Genomic DNA, 27,716 nt, shown 5'->3' on the forward strand with positions numbered 1-27,716 from the left:
GCTCATCTGAAGTGAATGACAGCATCTTTTTTACTAGAAGCAGCATAGGCAATTCCCAGCCTAGTGATACAGCTTAACTATCTCTGAGATTTATAGACACACTTGCTATCTTCAACCTACAACATTCTATGGCCTAATGTTGATGTATTTGTCTCTCTCTAAGTAGATGCAGTTTTCTCACTTTGGAAAACTGCAGTTTATTGTTTTTTAGATTTTTGAAATTTGCGTTACATGTGAATTATATTCACAAGAAAATTGATGTTGGGACAACTTCATGTTCTGCACTATTTTGAAGCTGGTTGGAAGAATCCTTTTTTCACTGTTTTTCCTCACTAAGAAAGCCAAACATTTCATGTTGGCTGAATTGCTGAGAATTTTAATACGTTATCTGTTCTGGTTATCTACTGCCATGTAACAACTCTAAAACATAATGGTTTAACAACTGTGAAACAAAACCAATATTTATTACGCTCACAAATATGCAATCATGGCAAGATTTTGTGGGAATAACTCATCTCTGCTCCACCTGGCATTAGCTGGGGTCATCCAAGTTTAGAGGCTGGAATTACCTGAAGATTTTGCTCATGTATTTGGTGGCTGTGTGGTCACTAACCCCATGTGGTATCCCCAGCCTGGTGCCTTCAGGCAGCCAGATTCATACTTGTTGACTCACGGCTCCCAAAACAGAGTCCCAGGGAAGAATAGATGGGAGCTCCAGCTCCTTTTCCAACCTGGTCTCATAAGTCCTACCCTTTACTTCCACCTCATTCTGTTTGCTAAATGAGAGTCAACAAGGATGATCCAGAATCAAGGGGCAGGGAATTAGACTCAAGTTTTTGATGGGAGAAGTGTCAAAAATGTGTGAACATGTTTTAAAACCATCACATCATAAAAGGGGAAATTATCTGTGACTATCAAATATCACTCTGAAAAATAATCAACTCTTATTTCTAAAGTTGCTTCACAGAAACTACTTTTAAAATGTAAGTTCTTTTTTATGTGAAGTAGTGTTTTTTTTCCAGCTTTAATGAGGTATAATTGACAAATAAAATTGCAATATATTTAGTGTACAACATGATGATTTGATATACATGTACATTGTAAAATGATTACCACAACCAAGTTAATTAACACATCTATCACCTCACACAATTATCTTTTTTATTTTTTTGGTGAGAACACGTGTTCTTATTACTATTCCATAGACTGCTTATAACAATATATGTCATCTCAGGTCACATTGCTAAAAAAAAAAGTATAATAAATAAAATTTTAAAATATATAGAAATATAAGTATTATTCTTAACAGAAATTTTGAACAGCTCGATATGTTGTTTTTAAATCAAAATCATCCCAAAAGAATTTTTCTTTAACTGGGAAAGTAATTTTAAAGAATGAAGACCAAATCCCTAAAAGTGAGATCATCCAAGAGAATAATAAGAACAAAATAAAACAACAAAAAAATTAAAGTATAATGGTTAAACTGATATACATTTATGCATATAGATATATATATAGTCCATATTGAGACTATGAAAGATTAATAAAATCCCTATAAATAGTTGGCCAAAAAAAGTGTATCACTGAATTTGCTAGGTAACATTACACAATAAAAGTTTATTTCTCATTTACATAGCAATCTAATCTTAATGTTCCTAGCTGATAGGAAGCTTTCCTCACTTAAGCTTGATGTATTACTGCCAGCCAAAGGAGGACTATGCCTCATTACACAGTGGTTACCATGAAGTTCGTTAGTGGAAGATAATTATCCCATTTTCCAAAGCTTCAAGAAGTACACTTTGCTGTCTATATGTTAGGTAACGTGGCACATGGTCCACATTTCTAGGCAGTGATCAATGCTTTTGCCAATTGGTCAGAGGTCTGTAAGAGGTAAGACTGGAAGATCAGTGACAAGAAGGACTGGAGAAAGAGTGTGTGAATGGATCTCTTAGAGAAGGCATAAGATATACAGATCTTTGTGTACCATGTTAATGCCCATCAGAGAGCATCCGCCAATGAGAACTCACTTTACAATCAGATGGACAGGATGACCTGTCCTGCAGATAACAACCTGCCTCTTTTCTTGGCCGCATTTTTGCTTATGAAATGGATCCATGATGACAGTGGCCATGGTGGCAGGGATGGAAGCAATGCATGGGCCCACAATACGGACTTTGCCTCAATATCGTTGATTGAGCATGTCACTTTAAGTTTCCAATCAGCCAATATCAGAAGTGGAACCTCTACCCCGGATATAGCATCATTTATTTGGAGGCTGAGTGGGTGGATAACAAGGAACAGAATAAATGCTGGCATCTAGATTCTGCTGTTCCAGGATTCTATTACCTGCACTGATATTGAGGAGTGTGGTTCAATGGCAATATCCTCACTGCCAACTCTGACCCTTAGAGCACAGTCACTATTAAGCTTCTCAAAGTTGCTTGTGCCCCCTGACCAGTGCACTCCTCGCTTCCTTAGTAAAGGAAGTTCATCTGAATTGTCCCATGGAACACAGTCAGATGGTGGATTCCTGGGTCCAACCTACCATATCAATTCTAACTCCTCTATCTTTATGAGTCTTCTGAACTATTTTATATACTACCACACAATGTTCTGTTATTTCCATTACCTCCACCCTAGTATAATCTGTTCAGACATCTAATGAACAGCAAGACTATATGGATGGGCTCTAGGTATCTCTTCTAAAATATGGAATCATGACTCATCGTGAGTAATGCCACGCCAAGGAATTCTCCCCTATGCAGTCTAATAGTCTGTGTCACCCGTCCCCAATTCCACTCTACCACCCTCTACTCAAGATCTTCCACCTTGGGCCCCAGGCTCTGGCTGATACAGGTTAACCAAGTGTGTGTAGCATCGCTTGTACTCCCGGTTTAACTTCTCTGAGACCTAACCTGAATTATCAGCAATTTGGCTCAAGTTAGGCCTAAGACTGTAATTTGAAATACAATGGTGGCAAGTTCAGCAAAGGACAACAGCAGTGGTACTGAAGTCCAGGAGGTAAACAGTTTATTTCTGAAGGAAACTGTACTCAAAGTAATCTGAGAAGGCCCCAAATGTCTGTATCTAATACAATATTTCTTTCAGGGCAATAAGACCTTCAAAGATATATATTTACCAATTGGTTTTTATATTTTTCTTTCCCTATGATGTATGAACTTATATATGAACTTAAAAAGGCTAATCTTTTGATATAAAAAGGATCATAGCTATATAAGTTAACTTCTGCATGATAATGGCCCTTGTTAGCATAGCATAAAAGGAAAGGCAGATTTTTTTCATCATCAGACCAACTACAAGCTATGTACTCATGGACAAGGAATTTAACTTCTTAAGGCCTAAATTGTATGCAAAATTTGTGTAACATCAAGTAAGTCACTGGATTATTGTAAAGACATTTTAAAAATTAAATCCACGCATTTCTATTAAATAGATCATGTATTTTGATAAATTGATAAATTCAGTTTTATAATATATTAATTATATGAATATAACTATATGTTTCATTCAAAATAAATAAATAAAATAAAGGTAAGCTGAGACCTATGGAATGGTAGTTTAATGAAATTATAGCATCAGAGCTTATTTGACCAGGCAAACCATACAGTAATCCACCAAAAGTTACACTGAGTGTTATTTTGTGTAATAAAAGGTGAAGTGTGAAGCAGAGTGTACATGATACACATAATCAAAAGAGCAAACTATAGGGGCCAGCCCAGTGGTACAGCGGTTAAGTGAGCACATTCTGCTTCTCGGCCACCCCGGGTTCACCAGTTCGGATCCCGGGTCTGGACATGTCACCGCTTAGCATGCCATGCTGTGGTAGGCGTCCCACATATAAAATAGAGGAAGATGGGCACAGATGTTAGCTCAGGGCCAGGCTTCCTCAGCAAAAAGGGGAGGACTGGCAGTAGTTAGCTCAGGGCTAATCTTCCTCGAAGAAGAAAATAAAAGCAAACTATATATATAGAAAATATAGACGTGGTTCATGTTCAATTATTTTATATCTCAGAGAATTATTTTTTTAATTGCATAGAAAGGGAAAATTTAATTATCATACGAATGTTTGAAACTCTCTGATATATGGTCACATGTCTACTAAACAGACTTCCGTCTCTTTCCAAATACATTATTGATCAATTTGGCCACTGATTTAGATCCACTGGGTCTTCTCTTTTCTTTGAGTTTGCAGTTTGTCAGGATATCTTTGATAATTCTGATAAACATCATTTCTACCTCCAGAGACTGCTCTGCTGCAGACAGTTCACAGAATTGGCATCGGTTATCCAGTGCCAGTTTCTGCCCTTCTTCCCAGCCAACCTCTCGCACATGACAGAGATCTTGTTTGTTACCAACCAAAAGCACTGCTGATTCCACCGTTCTGAAACACAGACAGACAATTCTTTAGCAACATTGTTTTAACAACTCTTTTTCTTATTAAGTACTTTTATATAAAAAATAACTATGGACCAGAAAAGAAAAAAATATTGTGCGTGTCTGTGCGTGATTTGTGGTTGTGTGTGTGTGTATGACACGTATCCCAATTTACTTACAAAAATTATTTCAGATAGAATGTAGTATACGATACAGAAGCAACAAGGGTCTTAAAGATTAGCCTTTGAAGTGATACAAACCTTTTCTTGAATTATGACTGTGTTTACTAATGAGGAATGATTGCTACTTTTCCAACTTTCAATTTCCTTGTACATAAAAAATGACAAAAATAGTCCTCGTCACACAGAATTATCATAGAAATTAAATGAAATAATGGATATAAAAATGCCTAGAACAAAGGCAGGCAACGAAAGGTGCTTACTACGTATTATTTTAATTTCCATATCAATTGAAAGAGGACTAACTAATGTGTCTTTACTAAATAGTTACTGTAATTGAACAATTTAGATATAGCTTACCTAGGGGAAAATACTCAATACTAACTGCTATTTGTTTTTGTTAACATCCATTATAACACACTCCAGAGAAAATTTTACAGTCTCATGAACTTGTACAATTTTTATATTTATTTAAGAAATATGTTTCTTTGTTAAACAATGTCTTCTGTAAATATCAATATATTCTCCTTGGTTACAGTGAATCATACCTAAAAGAGAGTTTCATTTGAAGAATATAGTGAGACTATTAGTCCTTAAATGGCATGGAACTCTGCCAAGTTATCTATATTGGGAACAAATGGGTAAATGCAGTCTTCAGCTCTGTCTAAATGGATATTGCCCCCAGATTCCACTAAAAGTTGGTTTCATTCATGTGACAGCGTGAACTTTGAAGGAAAAAGCATTGTATGTGTTGGATTTTTGAGGGTATTAATAATATCTTCTGAGAGTATTAATAGTATCTTCTATATAGTTCAGAAAATTATTATAATGGAGTAATAGGGAGAGGTAAGTAAAATATTTTGAAGGATGAATCACAACTATCAGATGTAATTTTATAAAACAACGCCATACTTTGCTTTCTAGTTTATCTGCAGATTGAGAACTGGAAAGACTGTAAAAATTATTATCGTACATAAAGAAGATTGCCAAAAATGTCAAATATGGTGGTTTTGTTTTTTACTTTTATATGTTTTTGAGTATTCTTGAATGATTCTTTTGATTTGGAGGAATATCAAAGGAATTTTATTTTTGTTCCTTACCTAAGTCATGGTGCTTAGATATAAGGCATTTAATGCTTGAAACAATGGAGCTCAAAGAATCAGTAATATTATAGGAAGTCAGAGTATGAAGGACTTAGTAAAATCACATCCTTTCTCCTACCATACTTCTATGTTTTACAATCAGAAAAATGAGGTATAGAGATTACGGGTTTTATCTAAGGTCAATCAGATATAAACAAGCATGAACATCAACTGACTCCAGGGAAACAGCCCTTTATCAATTATTATGTGATGGTTTCTTGATAGTGGGCATGTTTTAAAAAAATAGATATAAAAAGCACAAATACCAATTTACAATGATATCATTGTGCTTCTATGCTTCTCAGATTAGAATGTCATTTTAGACTCTAAGGGCAAATCTGGTTAGGAGCACAAAGAAACCCTTACATCAGTATGTTGAACAAAAATAAATATTTTAAATGAGAAAAGCTAAAATAATAAAAAATAAGGAAAAAAGGGGAAACTCATATGTTTAAATTTATATCTACTAATGCAAGAATGGTTTAAGGCAGAGTTATGTCTTTCCTCATAGTCACTTGTGTCAAGACAATTAACAATGGGAAATTGTTGATCAGCTCTTTATTTTAGGAGGTAAATGGAGAAAAATGTATTCTCATACTTCGAATTTTAGCGGTTTGATTATGCAGCCTATTTCACTTTGATACATTAACACCCAGTTACTAGGAATTGGATGCCAAATGTAATAAATCTGGATTTATTTAGTATCCTTAACACTTTTGTGGGGATGAAAAGAAAGGTTGGAAAGCAGACTATCTTGTGCGCAGAGGACCATTATTTTGCAAGTGAGTGTCCTGTTAACAATAGAAGCTGTTTTGTAACATAGCCATTTACTCAGGGCAAGTAACTGTTTATGTCAGCTAGGACATAAAGTATTCTCATCTTATTCCTTTTACTACATGTGTAACTCCTGTGGATTGGAAGGTGAATTGTTCAGGGCTGTTAAATTTTGTAATTGGAAGGCTGTATTAAACTCTTCTTAATGATGCTTACAGCTGTAGGATGATTTACTTAAAAGAAAGGAGAATGAAAAATATCTTACCGTTTACAATGACTAGTTTGTGGCTCCCGAATTCTGTAGATCAGTGCTTTTGCAAAAGCAAAGGAAGATCTGTCACTGATGTCATACACAATAACAAACCCGTCTGCCCAATGCAGCTCACTTGTGAGGGAAAATTTTCCTCTCTGTGGCTGAAAATAAACCAAATACACCAAAAGTGGTGAAATTTGACACCTGTATTTTACACTTGACACAGTTAAATAATGAAGACCCATTTTACCTGAAAGAGACTTTAAAAATAACGATATTTTCTAAAATGTAGTTTCCCTATTTCTCTCTTTCTTATCACCTCGTTTCTTTAATTAAAAGTGACTAAATTTTAAAAATAAAGTATAATAAAGTTATATCTACCTCATTTTACAACTTTTCTCTAAGAAAATATCTCCACCTTTTCTGAAAATTTGATAAGCTATATTAATTGTCTCTTGAATCAATATCCACATAGGTGGTTTGTAAACAAATATTTTCTATCTGTGTTAGTAAATAGAATATCTACTGATTTTTGGTACTAGATTTAAATCAGTAAAAAAAAAACAATATTGATAAGGTTTAGTTAAAAAGATTTAAGGGATATTTTATGTACCTAAAAGAATATGTCCCAGGGGGTTGTTTTGAAATCTTGAACAGCAGGCCATTTCTTCTCTTATTTATATAATCATATTTTAAATTTTTGGATTGAAATGGACAAAGGGGTTTGTACTCTTTTCTTACTTATGCTTTATTGACAGTGGTTAGCAAAACTACAACGCACTGAAAATATAAAAACTGAATTGATAAGCCATTAAACTATTAACTTCTGGCAGCTAAACTGTGACCTGACAGAAATATACTATGAATGTAGCCTAATATTGCCATTTTAAAGATATCTGCAATATGATGATTATTGCCGTAACTTTACAGAGAAGCTAGATAATGGAATTTATGGCTAAAAGTAATCTCTCTCTCGAAATTTTAATAATTAAAATTTAGAAGAAACTTCGGTTTTAAGACTGGCAAATTTATACTTCCCCTTTCCAATCTTCTTCAAAACATGATGAAAAAATAAAAATGTATTTTGTTTCACTTACTTGAGAACAAGGGTCATATATTTCTAGAGTAAGTTGCTTCCCGTCCAAACACAAATGCTTATTATAGATAGATTCTGCAAAACATGAGTATATTATTGTCAGTATGAAAATACTCCAGAATAAAAAGGGGACTCATACTTGGATCACAGTCTTGCAAATTTGACTGGTCATACTTTAGCGGAGTAGTAGAGTGGCTTTTCCTTATTGTTAGTGGTTAAAAATTATGGATTTGTTATATTTGCTCGTATGTATCTCTTACAAATTAACTTAACCACCATATTTATTCAATTGTATGCTTTTGTGCTATTATATTTATTTTCCATCCTATTACTATGGATGAATTATCTGTGTTTCTATTTAAGGCCCATTCGTTCACTATGAAATAGTTACCATTCCCTCTGGTCTACTGGAAGACATGGCTCCACCAATTCTGCCTCTTTCTTCTGCATCATAAATTTTTCCTTTTTACTATATCATTACTAACAGCTGAATTTCTCCTAACTCAATCCTTTGGATCCCACAGTGTCTTTCAACTATTGCCTTATTTCTCTGCTGGCCTTTCAGTAAGTATCTACACCCTCTGTGTCCAACTTCTGTCCTCGCATGCTCTTCCAATTATTCCAGTCAGGCTTTTACTCCAATTACCTAACTAAAACTGTTCAGATCAAGGTGATGGTTTTGGACTTTATGGTTGGTTCTTATCTTGATCTTACTCGCCCTAGCATGGCATTTATGTAGTTGATCACGCTTGCCTCCTTAAAAATGTTTTGTTCACATGGCTTTCAAAGCAAGACACTCTCCTGGTTTCTTCTTTATTCCTTCTTCCTCTGTATTAATCTTTTTTATTTGTCCCACCATATCCTCCCACACTTCAAATATGGATCCTGTTTATGAATCTCGTCTCTGTCTATACTCACTCTCATGCTAATCTCATCCAGTCAGAGTCTTTGTATAGAAGTTATTGCCGATGAACCTAATTTAAATCTATAGCCCAGATCTCTTCTCTGAACTCCAGGCATAAACAACTACTGCTATTGGACATCTCTGTTTAGATACCCAATAGACATCTCAATCTTAAGACACTTAAAACTGAACCCCTGGTCTCCCTGTACAAATTCCATCTTCCACAGTTTTCCATTTCTTTAAATGACATATCCATAACTCCATTTTATCAAGTTAAGAGCCTTAAGGTCACTGTTGATTGTTTTTTCTCTTATATCCCATATTTATTCTTTTAAAAACTTCTTTTTGTTCTACCTTCAAAGTATATTTTGGATTTGTCTGCTTCTCATTACCTCCATTGCTAACTCTGGTCCAAGCCATCATTATTTTTTGATTAGATTATTGCAAAGTCCCCTAACTCATCTCTCTGCCTTCATTCTTCCCCTAACTCCCTTCTTGTGCCTAGTCTATTCTCAACACAGGAGCAAAAGTAAACCTCGTAGCCAGATCACAGCACTTGTCCGATAAAATTGTTCCAATGACTCCAACAGCTCTCTTAGATAAACCAAAACCTTTAAAATGTCTGAGAGTAGCCTTCATTATCTAGTCTCCCATTACTTCTATGACCTCAATAGATCTCTCTGGCTACTGTCTCTCAAATTCTCTCCACCAGAGCTACCCCATCCTCCATACCATTCCACAAATTTTTCAGAAAGTTCTTGCCTCATAAATTTGATTTTTCTGCCTGGAATGTAATCCTTTAGACATCTTCATGGTTCAGTTTTCACCACCTTCATGCCTCTGTTCAAATGTCAGCATCTCAGCAAGGTCTAACCTGACGGGCTTACTTTAAATTACCACACACCATGTTAGTGCCACTCCCTCATGTTTTCCTTTTTGTCATAATATTTATCATCATATGACATAACTTATGCTTAATTTTTTTAATTGGCTGACCCTTCTTTCCAGATTGTAAATCTTATCAAGACTGGATCTTTATCTTTTATGTTCCCTGCTATAGCCTCTCTACCTAGAAGAGTACCTGGGATGTGGTAGGTGCTCAGTAGTATTTGTTGAGTGGAGGACTTCATTTCTGTAACCGTCCCTCCAGTGTTTTAATAAAAGGCCTGCTTCTCTCCAAAACAGCATACTGACACAAAATCATGAGCAATTCTGGCAAATTCTCTGTAACCCACAGTAGGAAGATGCAGCAGACATTTGGGGAGCTAACTTCAGGGGGTTAGGGATGAATTTTAAAATTCATTTAGGTTACATTTAGAAAAATTGTTGTAGTTTCATTAAACTTTAAAATATGTTTTCAGACAGTTCATTCTAAACTTCGTAGGTTTACTACTGACCGTGAACCATAAAATTCCCTTCTAGACATTTAAAAATATCCACTCTCAAAACTCAAAAACTGTCAGCAAGGGTCACGGACTCTTAACATTTTAGAATTTTATTATTTTCCCTTCTAGCCTTCATTTATAAGAGGAGTCATTTTTTCGCTAGTTTGTCCTCATATGGTGGTGACATTTGCTAATTTGGTTGTCTTTGGAAAATATCTCTACGTCTTATATTTTTAACAGAGATGTAACAGCAAGAAATGTGTATACTTCATTTGTTTATATAACTATATCTTATCAAAGATCAAGGTGATTTGTTGTTGCTGTTACTGTTGTTGTTTTTGGGTGTTGTTTCATTTACGTTTTGTTTTGTAGTTCTGGAACATTTTCTCATGCCTGACTCCTAGCTTGTGTTGACCTTTTTGACTGAGGTTGTTGACCTGAGAAATGAAACAAGAATTTTTCTTTCTATATATTTTTCTTTCTATAATCAGTTTTCAAGCACTTGCCCTACAATGTTCTCAGTGTCATATGGACTGAGATGCTATTGGACACAAGTAGTAAACAACACAATGCAACACTTTGAAGCTATTTTCTAAAACACTCTAATAATGCTACCTTATGAATGATTTTTGTTGTTTATTTCTCATGGAAAAATGCTTGCAATCATAACTTTCTCTTACTCTAAGTATTATTGAACCCCTAAATCATTGTCCTTTCTCCCAATTCTCAGATGTCTTATAAATCAGTTGCTCTTATTTAAAAATGAAAAACAGGGGGCCTGCCTGATAGTGCAGCAGTTAAGTGCGCACGTTCCACTTCGGCGGCCTGGGGTTTACTGGTTCAGATCCTGGGTGCAGACATGGCACCGCTTGGCAAGCCATGCTGTGGCAGGAGTCCCACATATAAAGTGCAGGAAGATGGGCATGGATGATAGCTCAGGCCAGTCTTCCTCACCAAAAAGAGGAGGATTGGTGGCAGATATTAGCTCAGGGCTAATCTTCCTCAAAAATAAAATAAAATAAAATAAAAATAAAAAACAGAAACCATTCCCCCCCATGCAATCAGGTAAGATATTAGTACCATTAAATTGATTAACTGCTAAGCCAAAAAATATACTCAAAACTCTGGCAAAATTCCCCACTTTTTATTAATTCCCCACTGTGGTATTTCCCATATGTCATGCTAATTCTGATCAAAATAACAGAAATTTTTTAATAGAGTTAGTGAAATTATCCTAAGATTATACCAAGCTGCCCTGGCATCTGTTTTAGAATTTCTCTGAAACTTACATAAGAAATCTAAATAATTATGATATGATCTTTAATCAAGGCATAATTTTCCTGTTATTTTCACATGGTTTTACAATTAAAATAAGCTTTATTTTGTACCTACTTGCTCTTTTATAATCAGTCTTATCTTTGTACAGATGTTTATTTAATTTCAAAATTGTTTCATAGTTTAAAAAACTATTCATACTCACATACTCGACAATATTTGATGGAGGAGGAATTCTAGTTGTAATGTTTTTCTAATTCTAAACTGAAATCAACTGACTTTCTAAGCTATCTCACTTAGCATCAAATTGGGTGAATTTTATTATTAAAGAACATTTAATTCAAGTTTCTATTCTTGTATTTTTAACCAGAATCTGTGAATAAATAAGTTGCTTAAAAGTACAAAAAATGAAAGGCACTATCAAAATGCTTCTCTGATCTTAATCGCGGTTTAATTACTATGCTAAAATTTTAAGGTGAAAAAAATCTAAAGTAGTGACTTACCGAAATTAGAAGCATATTCTCCAATGAATCGCTTGGTAAGAAACCTTACTATGAGGGCTGCAAAACAAACAAGCTGGATTTAGAGTATTTTCTGTTGAGGATACAGATTATTTATTTATGTATAAGATTTTTATCTTTCAGCACAAAAATTACAAAACGTTAATGAAGACTTTAAAGCTTTACTAAATTCTGGTCTGAAGATTTCCACTGTACAAGCATGAAGACCAGGAAATTAGATGTAAAATGATCTTAGACCACTGCCCACTCAAATCACTATGTAATTAATTCATTAATGCAAACACATGGGACAACTCACTTTTTGTAACAGAAACAGATTTCTCCTTAAATCTGAGATACAAGAACTATAACCTCTCTTTATTTTTTTTATCAAATTAGATCTGACTCCAAAGTTCTACATGCTAACAGTAAGAACGACAATATCGAGCATTTGCAGACGTTTAAGGATACGGGGACTTCAAAATCTAGGAAATAGAGAAGGGACCTCTAGCGTCAGTTTATCTTATTGCAGCTTCTGGGTCTGGCCAGTTGTTAGGGTTCATTAGGCTTCAGTGGCTCCAGTGATGGTACCCTTACCACCATCATAATGTGACCAAAAACAAAACAAAATAAAACAAAAATGGCTTCCACAGTCAGGACACCTGTTGCTCAGTTCCCAGGCATCTCCAAAGCCACTCCCCTCCAAAGTCATTTCACCTCAATAATGCTGCATTTAAAAAACAATCCACAGATCTCCATACATGTCTCTTCACCCTTAGTCTCCAGGCAGAAGAATCCTTCCATGGTCATTGTTTGGCCACTGGTGGATGTGGGGGCAGTTGTGTTGGAGTGAGAAGTAGGTGGGACAGTGATGGAAGGATTTCCTGTTATTTCTATGAATTCTAAACATCAGTAGAACAAGATACAAATTAATATTTTAAATAGTTGTCTTGATTTATCTGTCTATAAATTCTATAAATATAGTTAATTGCATTACTTGCTATGAAAATGAAAAATAGTATATAGTTAATGTATATAGTTATGTTTTATATATGACATATATATGTCAATATATCTCACTCTACTTGTACTCTGCTCCATGCCGTAGAAAACATCACCACTCACCAGATTTGCCTGTTCCTTCACCACCCAAGACAGCAAGTTTCACATCGTTCATCTTGCTTTACTTATCCTCCTTGTTCAGTCCTGTCTTCTGGAACTGTGCTGACTTGAGTGAGGCGTATGTTTTCTTAAATCCTTTTTATTAATGCTGCTCTCATTTCTCTAAGGCCAACTCCGCCCCATACTCCTTCTATCCAATAACAACTTTAAAAATGTTTTCCTAGAGGAGTTTTGAACATAGTCCATTAAAAAAGAAAAACATTGGAGTTAATATTTAGATGCTAATGCCTATTAAGCCAACAGTTATGAATTTGTACCAGAAGCTTAGCTCCCAACCCTCTAATTTTGTGTGCTTGGAATCTATCTTCTCCTAGGATCTAGAAAAATGTTCTGTCTTCATTAAGAAAGTTTTTAGAGGATAAGTAAACATTCCTGCAAATCTACTTTGATTGGATCAGTCTTGCTTTTTCTGTTAATACCCAAACCTATTGTCTTCTTAGGCTTCTTCTGTAAAGGACGAGGGGACGTAAGTTAACTCAGCCATGAAAAGAAATGAGAGGAGGAAGAGGATGGCTGCCTCGTATGGTTAGTTTAGGGTTGACAGCAATGCACGTGAATATACAGCCCGTGATTTTTTGTCATATGTGACTCTTAAGGAGAAATGTGTGCACTACAGAGTTTGACCTTTCAAATATCTTCCTTAATAAGTAAGTTCTCCCTCTCTCTCCTTTTTTTAAATTTTATGCGAATTTTAAAAAAATTATGCCAATAAAATTTGTGGAAAAAGTAAAAGCAATCAACTTCACTTTGTTTAAAGAGCCATAAACAGAAAACTGTCATGTTTCCTTCTGCGGTACTTTGTAATTAGGAAACAGAAATGAAAAAAAGAAAGAAAATTTGGAAAAGATATTCCAACATAATTCACTCCTGCTGTGAAATGAAGAGGTAAATTTAATGTGTAAAATGACAACTCTTTCATACTTCTTTTCCACAATATTCCCTACTACTCCAAGTCCCCATATTGCTTTCTTCCCTTCTCTCTCCCCATTTGGATATGTATAAATTTGAGAGTTGAGAAAAGAGCACAACAAAAATAGAAGAATTTAATCTTTGAGTACTAAATTTTGAGTTTAATTTCCAGGCTGGATTGATCACCGGAATAATAACATGCTTTTTAAAAATGCATTCGTTTAACAAACATTTCTTAATTGCCACTATATATTAAAGCTATGTTGTATTTATGAGGTTAATGATTTAACAGTGAATTTTCAGCCCTGATGGAGTCCACAGTCTAGTAAGAGAAAAGTGGAAACAATTAGAATTACAGCAAATATGATCATTGCTAAAATAGGACTCTGACCAAGGGCTGGGGAAAGCAGATCAGAGTATAGAAAGATCTTCAAGAGTTAGTAAAGCTTGAAACATGAGCAGGACCTCTAGCTAGAGGGAAGAAAAAGTGATTGAGGATTATGGAGATGTTTCTATTCCAAAAGAAGAAACAGACCCTGTGAAGAAAAAAGCCCAGAGAGAGTAGGACAGTTTGTGGGATCAACAAGGTAGCAGCTGAAACAACTTCAAATTTTCCTTTTATTACAAATTATTGGGAAAAAAATAAGCTATGTTCTCTCTCAAATTCATGCAACTCTATTAAAAATAATAAGAAAGGTTTGTTTTTATCAAGAAAGTTTACCAACTGATTTATTACTCTATGGAGATGAATGTTTTTTCCCTATTTGGAGAAATTCTATTCTTATCTTCACCAGAAACTTCTGACTGATGGCTTCTGGAAGTTTCATATATCTACTGACAAGGAGAGAAAACAACTTCTATAACATGCACAGTACTGTAAACAACATATGAATGTTGCTATGAAGACACCTACATTCTTTCACCATATCTCCTTCCTCCCTAACGCCGTTTGGATTCCAAAAGTTAATCTAGCAAGGAAACAGCCTGGTATTGGAACAGAGTGAGGTTATAAACCTAAACGGAGAGAATGCAATTACCTACACTCTTCTAAGAAATAAAAGTGCCAACATGTATTTTTCAGCCACAGACAAAGGGTGCTAAAATATTAATATTCTGATAGAAACACATTATTATACTACGTAGAAATTTCTCACTTCTCCCTAAAAAATCATCTATTGACAATCAAAACAGTATCATTTTTATTACTTCATTTCTTTATTGAATGAACAAAAAATTATTGAGTGTCTACTATGACACTATTGGCATTATTGGCACTATTCTCGGTGCTAGAAACATATCAGTGAACGAAGTACTCAAGGAGCTTACATTCTGGTCATGAGAGACAGAGATTAAACATTAAAAAAGAAGCACCAAATTATATATTAGGTAATCATGAATGCTATGATTTTTTCTATTTAGTTTTGTTTCTCTACGTTCAGGTTAACCAGCTCTTCTCAGCTAATCTCATTTCCCTGTAGTTTCTGTTAGAAAAGCTGCATAATTTATCCACCAAAAACTTCAGATTCAGACAGGTGGAGAGATTCAACCAAATCAGCAAGGAAAAAGAATATCTTTATTCCATAATACTGTTCCAGAGCCTTGAAAAGATGGATTACTTCCCAAGTCATTCTCTGTGTCCATCATCATCCAAACCAGACATAAACAGCGTACATTGACACACACACACACACAACAAAGAAACGCATGGGCCAATGTCGTTTATGAAAACAGATCCCAGTTGCTAAATACATAAGCAAATCAAATCCAGAAATGTATTTAAAGAGCAAGCATTACAAGCCAGTAGAATTTATTCTAAGAATGTCAAATAGGCTGAACAAGAGGAGACTCTGTGGATGATTTAATACATTACCAAGATCAAGGAGAAAAACTATGTGAACAACATACTCCCAAAATTTTCCTGAAATTTAACAATTATTTTTTAAAAAAATGTTCTAATCTAAAAATAAGAGATTTCTTAATTGTATTATATTTATATAATCAAAAATTTATTTAATAAAAAGGGTTATTTTTTAAAAATTCAAATATAAAAAAAAACCCAGCAAATACCTGTAGAATTATTACTCTTAATCTTCTTAAAAAAGGAGGTTGACTTTTACTTTTAAGCATAGAATTGGTGGTCCTGCCCAATACAACGAGGGGAAGAAAGAACATATATGGGAAGGAAGAGACAAAATGGTTACTATCTACAAATGATACTTTTCCTAAGGTATATTATCTACATTATTAGTATAGATAAGAAAGAACATATATGGGAAGGAAGAGACAAAATGGTTACTATCTACAAATGATACTTTTCCTAAGGTATATTATCTGCATTATTAGTATAGATAAGGCCATTTAGTAAGGTGGCCAGATCAAAGTAAACATACCAAAAGCAAAAATTCCAAATGATAATAGTAACAGCTAATACAAGTTTAAGTCATATTAAAAGACAATTTAAAAAATATTTTTCATATATATCACATTTAATCTTCTGAGAAACTCCACTACATAGGCACCATTATTAACTTCCAACATAATAGAAATACAGTCCTTTTCACAAAGAAAGGAAAAAAGGAATGCAAGGAAAAATAAAACTAAAAAGGAATGCAAAATATTTATATGACTAATTCTCTAATTCTTTAAAGATGGATTATAAAAGAATATTTGGACATATGGGCAAACATGAATGTTTTAATTATTCTCAATGTTACAATTATGACCAAATTAATCTAAAGGTAAAATGTAATGACAATTAAAATCCCGACAAAAAAGGGTTATTGAATGTGGACAGCCTGTTTTGGAAAACAAAATATGCAAGAAGAATTGAGAAAGTTTTAGGTAAAATAGTGAGAAGATAAAATATCTCATGGATTATGCTAAAAATAATCAAATACTATTTTATTAGAACTGGATTGGTAGGCTCATTAATAAAATAGATTAAGTTTAGAAATTGAGTATGTAGAAATGTATTTTATTATGAATATAAAGTTTTAAATATGTGCTATCCTTAAATTGCGTTGGTACTATTAGAAAAAGTACATAAAAAAATGTTATGCTTGTACCTCATATCATGCAGAAGAATAAATTATGAATACTAAAAATCTTAACATGAAAATTAAACTAGAAAAGGGTCAAGTTGACATATATATGAGAATTTTCCAAACAATCTTGGGGAGGGGAAAGTCTTCCTAAGCAAAAAGCAAATGCAAAGGCATATAGAAAAATATTTACAGAAAAGAGCAATCCAATGACTTTCCACGATCGAACTTTAAGTGTTGGTTATGTTAGTCCCATGGGATTATTTACCAAGGTGTGTATGTTTGTGGATTTATTCATAACAAAATAAATATCTATGTACAAATGGATCATTTTTAATCAGAATTGAGGTATTTGTTCCGCCTACAATTATAATCTAACTTACTAAAGGAATCAGAGCTCTAACAGAAAACAAATATCTTTAACCTGGAATTATTTCTGTATATTTCTATGTGATAATATAGAAATTTATCATGGAAGAGTAGTGTGTGGGGTTTTTTTGTTTGAAGAAGAAGATGGTATTCTCCTAATCTCACAAAACACATGTTTTCAAGCAGCTAACAAGTTTAAACTACCTTGAGAGTGTTCGGGTACTTGCATGTTGTGTTGGCATTAGGTAAGAGATCTAAAAAGAACATTTAAGAGAAAAAAAGAACATTTGATTTCTGAACTCTCTTTTCTGTTCTCAAAGCACTTTATGCAATGTATCATGGCATTAATAGCACAGATTGCATTCTCAGTCAGATAGTAAAAGCAATTTCTCTGCAATTACCAATCCTACAAAATGTCTTCCAAAGAAATTATTCAAACCTGGACATTTACCTAACCCCATGATGAAGATATTACAATAGTGGCTACTACAAGAAAACTTCTATTAGTCCACAATCCAACATTTTTTTTGGCTACAATATATGTATCATAGAACTAATAACTGCTTAGTTCATCAATTTATATTCTAACAGTTCACTCATTACATACATCAGGTTCCCTAAATAGACTTATTTTTTAGATATGTGATTACTTTTGATGGATTGATTATTTGTATAAACATGTACATGGAACAGATTTGCTACATAACACAAGTACTTCCCACATTATTTGGTCTAGGAAGACTATTTTTAGAGTCTACATCTATCTGTGATTACAGTTTGGGGCTTATAGCTTCTTGGAAGTCTTAAAATTTAATAAATCGTATCTGAATACTGAACAGTAACATACTCTACCAACTGCAACTAATATGAGTTTTTCTTTCCTTTCCTTTCCTTATTTTTTTCTTTTCTCTCCTCTCTTCTTTTCTTTTTTCCTCTCCTTCCTTCCTCTCCACCCACCCCTCCCCCACTCCCTGCCCTGCTTGTATATATATGTCTCTCCTGTTTTCATTCCTTCTTCCTGGATGTTGTTGGGAGCTTTTAGGTGATTTTCTTTATCAGCAGCGTTCTAAAATTTCACAATGTTGTTTCTTAGTGTGCATCGTGGTTTTCAATCCCTATGCTGGTGCTTACTTGGCCCCCTAAATCTCAAAATTCTTTTTTCTCAATTCTAGGAAATTTTATATTATTCCTTTAACAATTTATTCAACTCTATTTTGTGTACTCTTCCTGTCTGAAACTCACATTAGTTGGACTTTGAACCTACAAGATTGATTCTCAACAGCTCTGACATTTTCTCTCCTATTGACCTGTTCTATGTCTTTAACTTCCCCTTTATGGGTTATTTCCTGTATATATCCTGTATATACATATATATATAATCCTGTGTGTGTATATATATATATAACAAATAAGCATGACATAATTTTTTATTGCTTTTTTATTTTCTGTTTTGTATTGAAATAATGTATACATTAATTTCAATTTGGAGGAAAATAGTTTGATCCCTTCTGCAGTAGAATTGGCAACTGCAGATAATCCTCATCATAATTAACTTCACCTCTGTGAACCAGTATTGTTCTATGTTACAATATAATACATATGATTTATGTGTATGTATAAGTTGCAACTGAACAAGGTAAAGATGTTTATATCCTTCCCAAGCAATTCAAAAACTCAGTTGACATCATTAATAGAGTTGACCTACAACAGTTATGCCTTCATAATTCTAAATGAATTTTAGAACAAGCTTTGAAAGACAATCTTTCATTTGAGTGTCCTATTCCAAAGAAATGTTTTATTCAATATGTAATGTTAGTAATTAACTAAATTACATGGGCCAACTTTTTTTTTGGCAAAAGAAAAATGATGAATACCTCACCAATTTTCAAAGGATTTCATAGTTTGTGTGAGACTAAATAATTGAATGGCTTTGCTAATTTTTCTCAGAGTGTATGCCTATAATTGCAATTATCTTTTCAAGGTCGTGATTCAGTATTTATTTTACTCTTTTAAATTATTCTTGAGATGTTTATTGTTTCAAAGGTTTTAGTTTCCCACTACATTCATAATAGCTAATAGTAATTACTACTCAGCTGTTCACTTTTTTTCTTCTCTAAAAATTTATGTCAGTCTTTCTGTAGACACCAGTGATTTTCTTTGAAGCAATTTTAGTTTTTCTCAAAAGTTAGTAAGTAGGCTAAAGTTTTAGTTAGGTCTTTCTTAATCACTTGAAGTTGGTCAGTAGAACAAAAGTGACTATGGTCTTCAAAAACGGTCTTCCCTCCTTTTGGTGGTCTAATCTAGAAGAGGCGCACTTCACTTCTGTTCACATAAACCTGAATCATAAATGGAAACATCAGCTCTTTGGCTCTTCCTGGGTCTCAAATGTGCTAGACTTTGGGCTAGAAATTACACCATCAGTTCTCCTGGTTCGCAGGCCTTCAGGCTTGGACCGGAACTCAACTCTTGGCTCTCCAGAATCTCCAACTTGCTGACTGCAGATCTTAGGATTTCTCAGCCTCCATAATCACATGAGTCAATTCCATTTATATTGGCTCTGCTTCTCTGGAGAACTCTGATTAATACAATTTCTGAGAATAAATTTTATTTTCTCTAATAGAATATTTCAAAATGTAATTTGCTCTTGTTTACACAAAGAGGAGATATTGAAGCCAAGTTGGCAAAAACCTACAGTCTTTCCACGATAGCACACTGCCACCCACTACAGATCTCTCTTTTCCCTGGTCACTTTTCTTACAACAAACAGATTTTTCCCACTTTGATAGTTTTTGAAAATTCTGATCACCTGTGCTTTAGCTTCAATGATGTTATTCTAACAGGTTTACGATACTTGTCTATATTTGGCTTTTTTTTCTTATCCCATCTCCTTGGCTATTTTTTCACAAGTTGAGCCCATTAGGGCACTCTCTCTTTGTATTCATAAATATAATACCATGGTATCCCTCTATTTTCTTTCTCCATTGGAGTAAGTTTAATTGAATTTTCTTTTCAGTTTTGCTTTATACCAAGCATTTTCTTCTATGGTTTTTACCACTCTAAGATTCTGCCATGACTTTCTTATATTTCTGCAATTCTATATCACAATGAGAGCTACGTCCTGCATTAGGTTGCTATTGCTGCATAACAAGTTAGTACAAACTTAATGACTTAAAAAACACATATTTATTATCTCAAAGTTTTTATAGGTCAGAAGTCCAGGAAGCACCATTCAACTGGATTTTCTGATTCAGGGTCTCACCAGGCTGCGCCCCAGGTGTCAGCTAGGGTGGTAATCTTTCTCTGAGGCCATACCTGTGAAAGTCATTGCTGCTCTCACTGTGGCTGTAGGACTCTGGTCGCTGTTCTTTTTTTTTTTTTTGCTGGTTGTCAGCCCAGGGCCTCTCTCAGTTCTTATAGACCCCCTGCAGTTCTTTACTGCATGACCTTGTCCATATGTCCTTGCACAACATGGCAGTTTACTTCTGCAAAGCCAAGCCAGCTATGGAGAACTGTTTCTCTAGTGAATGTGGGCAATACAAAGATGACAGATAGATAGATAGATAGATAGATAGATAGATAGATAGATAGATAGATAGGTAGATAGATGGATAGATAGATTGATTGATCTTGTGTGTGTATCAACTATATTTACCTTGTAACATAATTTTAGGACTGGTATTCCATCGCTTTTGCCATATTCTAGTGGTTAGAAGCAAGTCACAGGTCCTGCCTGCACTTAAGGGGAAAGGATTATAAAAGAGTGTGACTCACTGAGGATCTCCTTTGGGTGCATCTTTCACATGCCCTCACTTTGTATGATACTTCTTCTGAACAAAGTATATCTTTATTTTGTTTCATTTACAAATGCAAGTGTTACTGGTAGTGATAAGTTCACATTTCACATTAATAGATAAGCACGTATGGACATAACTGTTGTTTAACGTAGTATTCTGAGTCAGCATGCCCCATATAATCCCAGTGGCCAGTTATGTTTTGGAATTTGAATCCTAAGAAAGCGAATTAATAAGCTAGAATTTGAAAAGCAAAGTACATTTATTTGCATTATTTCATTAGATAATGCTAGAAAGCAAGCCATACTGGCTATGAGGTGATCCAGACAGTGAGATAAGTATGTGCTATCTTTCCTGTTCTTTCCTACTTGGTAAGTCGTCTATTTTGAAAATAGAAGAGCACAGCTGACTTCATTTCAAAAGTCTAAGAAATGCACATTGAGTGTCTAATGTGTGCCAGACACCATGCTAGGGCATTGAGAGTAAAGAAGGAAAATGAATAAAATCACTCCTCTTCTGCCCTTGAGAAGTTTTCATTTTAGTAAGGAAGATTTAATATTTATATATCAAATATAAGCTGAAGTAAGTACAGGGTGCCATGAGTGCACAGATAAGAGAAACCTAGCTAAACTCCAAAGGAATGTGTAATGGGCTGAATAATAGCCCTCAAAGATATCAGGTCCTAGTTAATCTCTGGAATCTGTAAATGTTAAATTATATAGAAAAAGGGTATTTGCAGATGTGACTAAATTAGAATCTTGAGATAGGGAGATTATCCTAGATTTTAGGGGTAAGCAGTAAATGAATTCACAAGTATCCTTGTAAGAAGGAGGCAGACAAATATTTGACACCGAAGAAGAGGAGAAGACAATGAAACCACAGAGGCAGAAATTGGAGTGATGCATCCACAAGCCAAAGAACGCTGGCAGCCAGCAGAAGCAGGAAAAAGCAAGGAATGGATGCTCTCTTAGTGACTCTGAGGAAGCAGGACCCTGCTGACACCTTGATTTAAATTCAGTAAAACTGATTTTGGACTTCTGACCTCTGGGACTATAAGAGAATACATGTATGTGGTTTTCTGCCGTAACATTTGTGGTAATTTTTTACAGAAGCCATAGGAAACTAATACAGAAGGTATTACAGACAGAGAGAATAGCTTGAGCACAGTCATGAAGGTAGGAAGCAGATGGTAGGTAACTGGACACTGAAATACCTCTGCATTACTCGAGAGCAAAGAATGAATGGGAATTGGGGCTCATTTACAAGAACTAGAGAAATCAGAGTGGCCTTATATGGCATGATGTGGACATTATCCTGTAGGATATGAGGAGTTATCAAGAATTTTTAAGTGGGTGAGGTAACGCTTTATTATTAAATGCTCCATTGTGGAAAGTAGTATAAAATATGGTTTGGAGGTAGAGGAATAAAGAAGGTAGGAGAAGCTGAAGAATTAGAAGCAGGAACATCTGTTAGAAGGCTATCCTATACTCTCAGAAACTGTGAATTAGAGTTGCAATGAGATCAAGAGAAAATTGTTTTGAGAAATATTGCCAATAAAAATCAGAAAATCAGCAAGATTTAGTGATTGTTTGTCTGGGGAGGTGGTATGAGAGAGAGAGAGAGAGAGGATAAACCTAAAATGAGTGTCAAGTCCCAGCCTAAATGGATAGGTTGATAGTGGCGTCGTTGACTGAGTTGTTTAATTTCACCACGAAAAGCGGTTTGAAGGAGCAGATGCTTCCATTTTTAGACATATTAAGATTAAGATACCCATGGGGCTGTCCAGTAGTGAGTTGGCTGTACAAGTCTAACACTAGAGAGAGAAGGGGCAGAGCTGATGGAACGTGCAGTTGGTCTTATCAATAAACTTCCAGTGCAGAGCTAAGTTTGTTTTTATGGTAGGGATTGCAAATTGGTATGTGAAAAATTTTCTGAAAAGAAAATCCATTTTGATCTCTGGAGAAGAAAGCAAGCTGTTTACATAGACTTTTCCACATTTGGTTCTTTTAGATGGTTTCTTAAGCCGAAGAGCTTTAGATATTTTGGAAATTCTAAAAAACATATTAAATAAAACATTTCTGCTTATTTTGACAACCCCATAAATAGACATTATAGATCATATTTTTCCCAGCTTGTAGGCATGCATACTGAGGCTCAGAGGGGATTTTAAGTATGCAGCCTAGAGAAATACTCTTAATAAGTAAAAGCCAGAATTTAAGCTACAGTTGCTTTGATAGATAATCTCAATGTTCTTTCTACTCCCCCATGCTGTCTCTTGGCTTTAAGATATCTCTTCTCAAAGCTAAATAATTTTTCTTCTCAGCATTTGTTGAAGCCTACATTTTTTTATCAGCTTGTAGTGCTATGTAACAAGACAGAAAATGTTATAGAAATCAATTTTAAAACAAATTATAAGCCTATAATATATAGTAGAGTACTTAACATACAGTAGGTGTTCCAATTCTCATTTATTGATTGCAGGCTGACACACAATCACACCAAGGTTAATTACTGAATTTTCATTTTAATAGATGATGAGCTACATATAGTCAAGTTATTATTATAACTTCTATTATGGACAAATCCTTTGTCTCTGATAGACTTGTTATTTATCTAAGCAAAGATGTGTTCTCTGTCACTCTAATAATTACATTCTTCCCAAAGGAATTCCAGCTGAGAACAGAAACCTTCCCATGAGAATCTGAAGCAGAATTTCCTTTTGCAAATCTGTGTAATCTCATGGTCCTTATTCTTAGATTTGTTTTCTTTATTCAATGATGACAGTATTTTGCTACATTCTTCCATACAAGTTGCAGAGGGAACTGGATTTTGTTGCAGGAATCTTTGAAAATATATTCACAAAAAGTATATTTGATAAGGAACAATTTTCACAACTCTCTTCCCCAAGAACACATGGTTCTTCCATATTCTCGATGCTTTGGTTGGTTTTCTGCCCTATAAGGACACATTTTCAAAATTCATTTCCACCACTATGTTGGTCCCTAAGACCTTGGATTTGTTCCCACTATTTCCTGTCTACCAGATTTACAATTGTTATAGTGACCATTTGGGTAGAGTTGAGCAGTAGTCCTCCATTGGACTATAGTCCAGCTGCTCCTCAGGGGCTCATCTCCATGGCTGGGTTCCACATACACACCTCCATCCCTACCAAGCTTGTCCCTCAGTCTGGGGCGCTCTATTCCTTAGTGATCATTGATACTAAATAAGCTTTAGTAGGTCAATCAAGTCTTGCTGGATCTGAACAGAATTAAGATATAGAAACAAAAGATATTCAGGACAACCATAGATGGTAATAACTCTGGGGATGACCAGTGGTAATGAAAATGAATGAGCAATTCTGTGAAATATTTGTGAAAACATGTTTTCAGAAACAGAATGAGTTAAGAATGATGAAATGGTTTCAGATCTGTAATACAGGGATACTAACTGCCTTATTTACAGGAGTGAGGATACTGAGAAGGAAAGATAATTTTAGTTTCAAGATACACTATATTTAAGACTAAGCTGACTATTAAAATAAATGTTAAATCTATTAGGTAAGAAATACATTATCTGGTAGAGCTCCTGGAGGCAAAACTCACAAAAGTGTAGGAGCTTCTTTATGACTGGGTCCCCCTGGAGATTTTAACTCTCCAACTTGTCTACAGTGAAGCTCCAGCATTTTGTCAATTACAGTTCAGGTTCTCCTATCCAGCACTGGTTCCCACAGAGGTGTCTTCTCTTGGGTTTCCTCTCTGGTAAGTTGTCATTCTCTGTCTTCACCTGTCTGTCTCTCCAATTTTGGTGCAGCAGTTTGCCCTGTGACCTCACTTTCCTAGATCTAAGAAGAGTTGGTGATTTTTTAGTTTGTCCAGCTTGTTATCAGGAGTGAGTGGCAACTTCTAAGCTCCTTACATACCAGACTCCTATGTTTCATTTTTAGGGGAAAAAAATGGTAACAGAAATCTGTACAACACACTGGTTGAAATCAACAGGACAACTATTATTATACTTATTTTACAGATAGGAAGCAGACTCAGAGGGATTAAAAACAGCCTATTATTATACATTAACAATTGGCAAATCTATGCTTTAAGCAAGCCTTGGTGTTAATATTACACTTTAGACTTTCTTAGAAAAGTGAAAGCATATTTATGGAATTTCAAGCATTTTTTAAGCTAGAATACACATACTTCAGATAGCTGCCATCTTATAAGTCTAATCCAGAACTCAAATGCATTTAAGGCAGGTAACATAAATGTGTGAAATGGCATGAAATAAACAGAGATAAAACAAAAGGGGGTTCTGCATTTGGTGGTTAACTGAGGAGTGAATGCCGACCCCACTTATAGGTGTTCGAATACAAAGTTAGAACAAAAAACAAGCTAAAATTCTCTGATTGGACTTGTGCCCCAAATCACCAGTTTTTAAAACCCTCTTGGAAGTGATTAAATTTTATATTTTTGTGTGAATTTTTCAATTTTAACATGATATGACATAATTTAATCATGATTTTCAATCATTTCGAATGCACCCAAACATGAGAAATTAAGACTTATCTCCTCAAAGTAGCCTATTGGTTCAAATCCAGGACTAAAATATCTCACAGAGAAAACCAAAAAAAATGAACACACTACTAAAAATAAAGTTGAAAACAAATTAAAGACAAACTAAAAATAAAACATATGGGAACAAAATAAATATACTTATCCTGAAAGGAATCTGATTGTAAAGACATAATCCTTTTTAAACATTTTGTTAGGCAAAAATGTAATATGAACCTTTGCAAATCCCACATCATTTAAACCTCATAATTATGGTATCTGTAATATAGTTCTTTTTCTTGACCTTCAAAATTGCATGTTATTATTATCAGTTTTTACAGAGCCCAAGCAACCTTTTTAGATTTACCCTCATAATACAAATGTTCACGGTTGCTTCTTGCCTTTCAGAACTTCCCTATAGAATAATTTCCTTCTCCTGAAATTACATCTTTAAAGTCCTTAATGACATTCTGTTAGAAGTAAACTCCATGCATATATTGTCTAAAATTCATTACTTCTCTCTTGCTCTTGAGGGATAATTTCTTTGGATGTATATCGATTAGTATGTATTTAATCTCTCCCCCTCTGAAATGATTACACAATTTTTATCTGCCTTCCATTGTTGCTATTAGTACTCAGAAGTCCACTGTTAGTCTTTGTAGGTAATCTCCATTTTCTCTCTGGCTTTGTTTCCTCTAGGATCTTTACCTTGTATTTCTGTTCTTTAGTTTCTCAAAGATGTGTTTATGTGTGGTTTTTTTTTAACTTCTTTTGTTTGGGATTTCTGTGTTTTTATTCAATTATATAAAGTCTTCAACTATTATCTATTTAATTACAGCTTCTCAACTTTCTGTTTCAGTCTTCCGGAACTCAACGGGATATATGTTAACATTCTCTTTAGATATATGATGGCATTTAAACTTTGTTTCATATAGTTTCTCTCTTAGTCTTTGCAAAACATGCAGCGTTCTATGTAGTTCCTTCAGATCTATATTCCAGTTCACTAATTTTCTCTTCAGCTGCTATTTATCCAATCCATTAAAATAAATGCAATATTAAAATTGGATGATTTACAAGATATTAGTAAAGATACTACTTACAGAGTTTATAGAAAGCACAAGGAATGGTGCAGTACCTTAGGGAAAACAACAGCTGGGAACAGTTACCATACGTAAGCTTGAAGGCATAAAAGGAGGGAGGAGTCATAAGAAGCTGGAGAGAAAGCTGTTTAGACAGCACCACCTAACAATATTTCTGATCTTTGTAGAGAGATATAGTGAATCTAAAGTGACCCAGAAGAAAGGGATACTGCAGAACAATACTTTAGCCTCATTCTTCTGATACCCTTCAATTTCCTATAATGGGTCCCTTTGGAGTAATCCAACCAGAAGCCAGAGGGAAAGGAAGCAAATCGATACAGTTCATCCTAGTTAACATCTCAGGGCACAGAGAAAAGCAGGAGAAGCTGGAGGGACAAAGAGAAAACACCCAGTGCAATGGGATATGTTATAATCATCTTAGTCTATACAATATTTTGGATTGAAGCTCTACACATGGTTATTTTTTAAATTGCTCCTTTCAAAGGAACAAAAAACCAAGAAGAAATAAGTGTTGCCATTGTATTATATGTCAGGGTGAAGTTCTTCAGAAATATTTTTAAACATTCAACACAGAGATCTGATGTAGTCCTAAGTGTTTTCATTCACCATTGAAGTCAAGAGGTTCTTTAAAGGACTAGGAGTAAAGTAGATATTAGATTTATTTATTGAAGCACTCCATTTTGGAGTGAATGTGGCAAAATTTCCTTTTGCAAAAAGATAAAAGTCCAATACTCACCTATTTCATCTTTATTTTTATTCATCCCTTCAGTTACCATTATCATCACTGTTATCATCATCAAAAACACTGCTCTCAAGCCCTCTGTGTGTGACTGAATTTAAAGTTACTTTTTGAAGTATCTCTTACTTCAACACTTTT

General features: G+C 34.5%; 2 protein-coding genes across 11 annotated transcripts in view; one reads left to right on the forward strand and one right to left on the reverse strand.

Annotated features, from left to right (window-relative positions):
• Positions 1–27,716, forward strand: part of PIK3C2G (phosphatidylinositol-4-phosphate 3-kinase catalytic subunit type 2 gamma) — a 510,504-nt gene that overhangs the window by 46,588 nt on the left and 436,200 nt on the right. The gene's annotated exons all lie outside the window — the stretch shown is intronic.
• RERGL (RERG like) lies at positions 1,138–13,162 on the reverse strand. Of its 2 annotated transcripts, XM_008530600.2 has the most exons (6): positions 13,029–13,154; positions 12,665–12,805; positions 11,907–11,963; positions 7,841–7,914; positions 6,756–6,904; positions 1,138–4,402 (listed from the first exon to the last, which is right to left on the reverse strand). In XM_008530600.2, the coding sequence occupies exons 1-6, from the start codon at positions 13,078–13,080 to the stop codon at positions 4,120–4,122; spliced, it is 756 nt and encodes a 251-aa protein (XP_008528822.1). In that variant the 5' UTR covers positions 13,081–13,154; the 3' UTR covers positions 1,138–4,119. The 2 variants fall into 2 exon arrangements, with proteins under 2 accessions (XP_008528822.1, XP_008528824.1); XM_008530602.2 differs by lacking the exon at positions 12,665–12,805 and having other exon boundaries at positions 13,029–13,162.

Source organism: Equus przewalskii, chromosome 5, assembly GCF_037783145.1.
Source record: "Equus przewalskii isolate Varuska chromosome 5, EquPr2, whole genome shotgun sequence".
NCBI lineage: Eukaryota > Metazoa > Chordata > Mammalia > Perissodactyla > Equidae > Equus > Equus przewalskii.

Excerpts from the sequence above, each read along its gene's own strand:
- RERGL (XM_008530600.2), bottom strand. The coding sequence starts at position 13,080 with ATGAACGATGTGAAACTTGCTGTCTTGGGTGGTGAAGGAACAGGCAAA. Across the intron at positions 12,806-13,028 it reads TGAAGGAACAGGCAAATCTG|AATTCATAGAAATAACAGGA; the intron begins GTGAGTGGTGAT and ends ACTGATGTTTAG. Across the intron at positions 4,403-6,755 it reads CAAACTAGTCATTGTAAACG|AACGGTGGAATCAGCAGTGC; the intron begins GTAAGATATTTT and ends TCTGTGTTTCAG.